Genomic DNA, 7,697 nt, shown 5'->3' on the forward strand with positions numbered 1-7,697 from the left:
TAAACGTTGATCTATTTGAGCGACTTAACATAACACTGCCTCAACCAATGGCATGATTTGGGGGCGTGGTTATTCAATGAGGCGAAAGTCTGAAAAACAGTCATTGGGTTTCACTAACCATGCGTATATGAAATCTGCGTACACTGAGAAAAAAAATAGTGTAGGATTTACTTCGAAAACTTTTCACTCAGAAATTGCTAGTAAATTTCACAAAGACCTACCAAGGAATGGCAAAGCAACATTGAATTAAACATGAACATTTGAAGTATAAAGACTGAAATTGTATTTCTTGTAAAACGTACTCCAATAATTAATAAACAAATTTTTCACGAACATATCCACATTTGTACTAAAATCTATTCTAAATCACATGTATACTAAATTTGATGCATCTGTATGCCATCTTAAATGTATTTATTTCACTAACGATTTACAACAAGGTCCCATTACTTAACGTTGCATTAAGTAACATTAACTAATAATGAGCAATATTTTTATAACAGTATTTCTTTTTATCTTAGTTAATGTTAGCTAAAAAAATACAACTGTTCATTGTTAGTTCAGGTTATCTATATAATATTAACAGACTTTTGACTTTTGATTTCGATAATTTATTAGTAAATATTGAAATTAACTAAGATTAATAAATTCTCATTAATACATTTTATTGTTAGTTCAATGTTATGCAAAAGGAATCTTATTGTAAATTGTTACTATATTTCGTTAGTCTATAAAAAAATTACACTGTAAAAAAATTTTTTTTCAAAGTTGAACAAAACATTATTGGAGTACATTTTCCGAAACAAAAAGTACTATTTCAGTCTTTCTATTTCAAAATGTTATGTTTAATTCAAAGTGTTGTGTGCGGTTGCTCATTTACATTGCTTCAAATTCATTAACATTACAGTGAGGTTAAGAACAAATTCTTGTGTAGATATATGTGTTTACAAATTTTTCGCGATAGTTTCTTGTGCATTGTAAAAAAAGATTTTTCATAGATTACAGTACATTTTGCAAGAAAATACTATTTCCGTCTTTCTACTTCAAAATTTCACATTTAATTAAATGTTTTACTTGCTGTTTCTTTGCAAGTGTTTTTAGAGTAAAATACTACACCAATTTTTTTTCACTGTGCATATAAATATGATCTATCCACACCATTATTAGTGAATGACATTATGATTTAGTGCTTTACTACAAATTATCTGACCAAATTCTGATGCTTAAAGGAACACTCCACTATTTTTGAAAATAGGCTCATTTTCCAACTCCCCTAGAGTTAAACAGTTGAGTTTTACCGTTTTCGAATCCATTCAGCCGATCTCGGGGTCTGGCGGTAGCACTTTTAGCTGTAGCTTAGCATAGATCATTGATTCTGATTAGACCGTTAGCATCTCGCTCAAAAATGACCAATGCTACGCAATGATATTACGCAGCGCCTGAAAATAGGCTAACTTCCATCAACATAACCAACGTTGACCCCCCTGCTTGCACAGGGAGCGTGCTGGGGACTATTTTCAGGCGCTGCGTAATATCATTGCGCCTGCTGCACCCATGGTACGGCAGCAAAGTTCCTTGATTATTACGCCGGAATGAGGCTAAAAGTGCTACCGCCAGACCCGGAGATCGGCTGAATGGATTAGAAAACGGTAAAATTCAACTGTTTAACTCTAGGGGAGTTGGAAAATGAGCCTATTTTCAAAAATAGTGGAGTGTTCCTTTAAACCTAAACTGTGTAATTTCTTGCTATGTTTGATGTGCAGAAGAGGCGGCTTGGGAAACCTGTTTGGAAACAGTCATTATCCAATTCCAAATTGAGACACAAAAATCACATACTTAACCTTGAATACGGGATTGATCTACACTGTTATCTGCAATTAAAAGTCAGAGATCTCAATATGAACTCAAATCATCTCTCATCAAATGATCTGAACTGCTCTTTACTCATTTGTCCATTTTTAATTCTCCTTCAGGAGAAACATTTCACACAAAGTTGAGACTTAATCATAAGTGGGAACTCTATATAAAAGAGCAACATTTGCGCAATAAAATTAGAGAACAGCCTTCATTCTGTTTTATTAGTCGCTAAGCATTTCTAAGCAGTTATATACGAACAGTGATCTATTAAACGCAGTCGCTCTCTCTCACCAGTGTGAGTTACTGGTGCGTTGCTGTGCGATCGGGCCGTTTCTGTGTGAATAAAGCCGCCGGCATTATCCGCCGGAGTGGAACTCGCATTGAACAAACCATCTTGACACCAGAACAAAAGGCGCTTTAGAGGAGAGCACACACACCATGGACTCTGTTTTTCTCTCTCATATTTTTTAATGACAAAATGTTTGCCAGAAACAGGTGGATTTATTTTGGGCAATCCGGGGTATAGTGATGGAGCTTAGATGGTTCCGGGCCCCAGGGCTTCAGACAACTAACAAAACACATCTTACTTCTGCTTTGCTGCCTGTCTGTAATGCCTTTCAGCCGAGAGCATGATGCTTTCCCTCGAGTGACACCCTTAAAATCCATGAATGGACTCCAAAATACTGCTGTACCCACAGCAGAAAGAGTTTCAGCTTGTGTATGTTCTATAAATTAAAGTTATATTTCAGTTTAACGCTAAACATACCTTTGGATTTAAATGTAACATTATTTTGACACATTCAATACAACATTCATTGGAATCTGGTTAGAATAGTGTGTAGATTTAACTAAAAAGTGAAATGTGTTCAGATTTTCCAAATAATCTTGTGTGTGAGTGAATTATGAGATAAAATATGATTAGATATAGTAATATAAATGATATATAATATAAAGATATAATTATTTATAATAACTAGGGCTGTCTTGTCGATTACAATTTTTAATCTAATTAATTACAAGATGGGTCGATTAATTCATCGCAAAATAATTTTGACTCTGAAAATACACACAAAAGATTATTTAAAGCTATTTTTTGTGTTAAATGGGAAAGTATTAAGTAGACATTACAAATTGTAGCTTTAGAAAGAAATATTTGATTTGATTTGATTCAACATAATATTTATTACACATGAACATTTAGGCTCACAGTGCCAGGCCTAAAGTAAACGATGGAACGTAAAAGAAGATCATTTGAGAAACAGCTTAGTATTTTTTGTTCATACAGTGAAAGTCATTGGTAAATAAAACAGCTTTCTCAACAGTCTTCAGAATACCTTCTTTTATGTTCCACAAAAGAAAGGTTTGAAACGACATGAGGGTGAGTAAATGATGACAGATTTAAAACATTTTTGGGTGAACTATTTTGTAATATTTTATTATAATATATTTTAAATATAGAATTTTTGTTTAATTTTTGCATAATTCTAAAAACAGTTGATTTTCTCTGCAAAAACATTCCAAATGTCAGCTTAGATCCCAAAGTCTGCAATCAAAAGTCAGAGATCTCAATCATTTCTCATCAAATCCATATTCATTTTACAGCTCTAAGCGCTATACTTTTTCATCTTTCCCAAGGAATTTTAGGAGAAACATCTGAGACAAAGTCCCATGCACTGAAGCACTATGAAAGAGCATAATATCTACCGCAGTACAAGAGCAAATCAACCTAAACCCTCTTGTTTTTTTTCCCTTTAATTCCAAAGATAACTCCACACATGCCACAATCAAGCGAACAGACCACAAGATATTATAAACATGTGTTTTCCTTACAAACGTGAAGAAAGTCTGGATGGGCGAGCTGCTGGCTTGATTTAACTATGATATCTAATGATGTATGTTTCCTCCTCATGCCCTATTAAGATTAAGAGTGACTGGAACTGCGCAATACGGGCACAATTTCCGGCCTTTGGAAGCGCGGCCTCAAATATGAGTCACAGCGAATATCACTGCCTCATTTTAGGCAACTTTCCCAAATGGGCTTCGAAGACATGGAAGTGGAAAGCTATCCCTGACACGGCCAGGAAACAAGCATAAAAAGCCACCAGCGCAATTCATCTTGTCGTTTATAATGGGGAAATGGCGACGAGTCTATTCTTTTCGGGTTTAACGATCATTATGTTGAGAGGTGATGTGTGTTTAATGGGTTTTCAGGCTTCTGAAATACAGGAAACTGGAGTTGGGATTCATACTGATGTCACGTGTCCTTGAAAACACCCATGTTTGGGATCAAACGTAGTTTAAACCTTTTCATATATGGACTTTTGCATTAAAAAATCTATTCGTTTAAGAAAGCAATCAACCAGCAGGAACAAAACAATGCTATAGTAAAGGGAAAAAAATAAAAAGCAATTAATCATATAACTGTGCATAATAAGGACAGAAAAGTCAATGGATCTGTCAACTTTTAAAATCGAGAAGAGAAACTACTTCCCAGATCTTTTGTATTTGATGTCCAAACTCTGTTATTGTAATGCAATTCGTTTTTTCACTTGTTAATACTAGTATAAAATATTATACATTTTATGTAATATTTATTATATATAAAAGGTTACATATTATGAAATACTAATAAAATATTATATACTGTATATTAAAACATACAATTATATTACAATATTGTATATAATATATAACAGAAGATCATTTGAGAAACATCTCAGTATTTTTGTTCATACAATGAAAGTCATTGGTAACCAAAACATCTTTGTTACCAGCAGTCTTCAGAATACCTTCTTTTATGTTCCACAAAAGAAAGGTTTGAAACGACATGAGGGTGAGTAAATGATGACAGATTTAAAACATTTTTGGGTGAACTATCCCTTTAAGATTTTTATTTTTATTATTATTATTTATTTTATTTTTTTATGAAATGATAAGATCTAAATAAGAAACTAAATCTGCCTGCAGGTAGCTGTAAATGTCTTCATTCGATTTGTTCAAATGGCTGATTCATTCAGGAATGAAGTAAACGACTCTTGTAGCGTCTGGACCAATCAGACAGACCTTTTTTTTTTTGATTTAACAAATCAATTATTCATAAAAATATCAGTGCAGCACTCTGTAACATATCCAGAAATATACTCGTTCCACATTTCATGAACTGAGGAAGGATCTTTGAAATCGCAGAGACTGGTTTAGCAAAGTCGGAAAAAGAAAAGTGGCCCGAACGTCTATCGCATACCTTACTGAGAACTACGGCTAGATTACAGCAAAGATGAACCCATGTTAACATGCGTCAGCTGACCAAAACAAAATTACAAAATGACAGTGGTTTCGTAAGTCAACTCGTCATTAGCCATTAAACGTTCCGGTCGGAAAACACAGGGCTTTTTCCTTCCCTCTACAAGACGTTTTCAGTCACGAGCTTCTACAAAGTCTTTCTCTCGGTTTACACTTAGTACAAAAGAACACATTTCTACCCGTTAGCGCTTCGGTTCCTTAGGAGACTATGACATATAATACATAATAATTTATTTTCAGTGTTCAAACAGACAGATCCAGTGTGACTGGATAACTAACATACTCTACCAGGTTCCAGTTGGCATTTATACATCCTCGATTTGCACTGAGCTCCTTAAACACAACTCGACGAGTTCCTCCGTGGCCTTTTGAGTCCCACACTACCAATCCCAGCATGCACGGCTGGCATCCTGCAGTCCTTTAGCGCGAGTCAGTGCACGTACCTCCGGGCTCGTACCTACCGATAGAGTTTAGTATTTTAACTCTGTGTTAAAGCAAATATACATTCTGCTGTGCAAAACGAGCCGAGCGATTCATTTGCAGGTGAACACCTCCGTCCTCTCGCTACAGGTGTTGCATTTCACAAAACAGCACCACTGGAATTTACAGTTGCATTGCCACACTTTGGTGTACTGATGCGTGTTGTAGCCCCGCCCACAGCACATGAGGTCACAACCGTCTGTGTGCAGCGACGTCCTGTTGCACAGCCGCCCCTGCGTCCCCACGCTGCCCGTTTTGGCGTCCTCTTCGCAGTAGTTGGGCGAGCGCTCGATGTAGACCAAGTCAGTTTCTAAGGGCTTCTGGTAACCGTGCGTCTTCTTCACCTTGAGGAAGGTGGGCTGCCGCAGGCGCGAGGCGCGGACCACCTCCACATGCACCGCTTTGTTGTACTTGTCCTTCAGGACGTAGCCGATCTCACGGAACTTGGGTAACGTGGTCCAGCAGGTTTTGGTGGTACAGGAGCCCGACACGCCGTGACACTTGCATTCCAGCTTCATCCGCTCCTCCAGAACCTGCGGGAAACAGTGCGAGTCTCGGTTAGAGTGTCATTTACCAACGCCGAATGTTTCGGAGAAACTATTTGTGAACATGGACCACAAAACCAGTCATAAGGGTCAATTTTTCGAAATTGAGATGTATACATCATGGTCACAACCGTCTGTGTGAAGCGACGTCCGGTTGCACAGCCGCCCCTGCGTCCCCACGCTGCCCGTTTTGGCGTCCTCTTCGCAGTAGTTGGGCGAGCGCTCGATGTAGACCAAGTCAGTTTCTAAGGGCTTCTGGTAACCGTGTGCCTTCTTCACCTTGAGGAAGGTGGGCTGCCGCAGGCGCGAGGCGCGGACCACCTCCACATGCACCGCTTTGTTGTACTTGTCCTTCAGGACATAGCCGATCTCGCGGAACTTGGGTAGCGTGGTCCAGCAGGTTTTGGTGGTGCAGGAGCCCGACACGCCGTGACACTTGCATTCCAGCTTCATCCGCTCCTCCAGAACCTGCGGGAAACAGTGCGAGTCTCGGTTAGAGTGTCATTTACCAACGCCGAATGTTTCGGAGAAACTATTTGTGAACATGGACCACAAAACCAGTCATAAGGGTCAATTTTTCGAAATTGAGATGTATACATCATTTGAAAGTTGTGAGCTTTCCATTGATGTATGGTTTGTTAGGATAGGACAATATTTGGCTGAGATACAACTATTTGAAAATCTGGAATCTGAGGGTGCAAAAAAATCCAAATATTGAGAAAATCGCCTTTAAAGTTGTCCAAATGAAGTTCTGAGCAATGCATATTACTAATCAAAAATGAAGTTTTGATATATTTATGGTAGGAAATTTACATAATATCTTCATGGAACATGATCTTGACTGGTTTTGTGCTCCAGGGTCACATTTAAAAGGACTAACAACACCTCAAAATTAGCTGTATTCCTGGGTTTGAGAAACAAGACAGAATTTCATTCAACTCGCTGAATAATTTGTAATGAGAAATCCAGCTGAGCTTGCTCTTAAGTTTTCATACTTCCAGTGTTTTGCACGTCACCCAGAATAATAATGAACGTCGTCCCTGACGGAGATATTTCAGAAGACACACGTTATGAAATCAATTCACAGAAGAAAAAAGTATTTTCGAGCCCAGACTAGGGCTAATTTGCATACTAATTTTCTTTCATTTTCACATTTCACATAGCTTGCAGTCTATACTTTACTACTTACTGTATAATCTTTTTTTTTTAAATCATAATATAAATAATTATAAGTAATTTATAGTGCAAGTAATATTTTAGTATAAAATATATTTCATAGTATAATATATTATCTAATAGTAAATAATATAATATAATCTAATACAATTTTCCAGGTGTTCATCAGTGCCATGTTCATTTTTATTTAGTTTAGTTTTTAAAATAAAACATAGTTATTAATATGTTAATATATTATATTAATTAATATAGCATATGAATTAAATTATTTATTAAATCATTTTTATAAATATTTTATACAATACCTATTATATATATATATATATATATATACACACA

General features: G+C 36.5%; 1 protein-coding gene across 1 annotated transcript in view; it reads right to left on the reverse strand.

The window, feature by feature from the left end:
* Positions 1–5,042: 5,042 nt before the first annotated feature.
* Positions 5,043–7,697, reverse strand: part of wnt7bb (wingless-type MMTV integration site family, member 7Bb) — a 49,943-nt gene continuing 47,288 nt past the window's right edge. The window contains exon 4 of the mRNA XM_016503155.1: positions 5,043–6,170. Coding sequence (XP_016358641.1) covers positions 5,691–6,170 — 480 coding nt within the window. The 3' untranslated portion in view covers positions 5,043–5,690. The remainder of the gene's footprint in view (positions 6,171–7,697) is intronic.

Source organism: Sinocyclocheilus anshuiensis, unplaced genomic scaffold (genome assembly GCF_001515605.1).
Source record: "Sinocyclocheilus anshuiensis isolate Anshui unplaced genomic scaffold, SAMN03320099.WGS_v1.1 scaffold1858, whole genome shotgun sequence".
In the NCBI taxonomy this organism is placed as follows: domain Eukaryota; kingdom Metazoa; phylum Chordata; class Actinopteri; order Cypriniformes; family Cyprinidae; genus Sinocyclocheilus; species Sinocyclocheilus anshuiensis.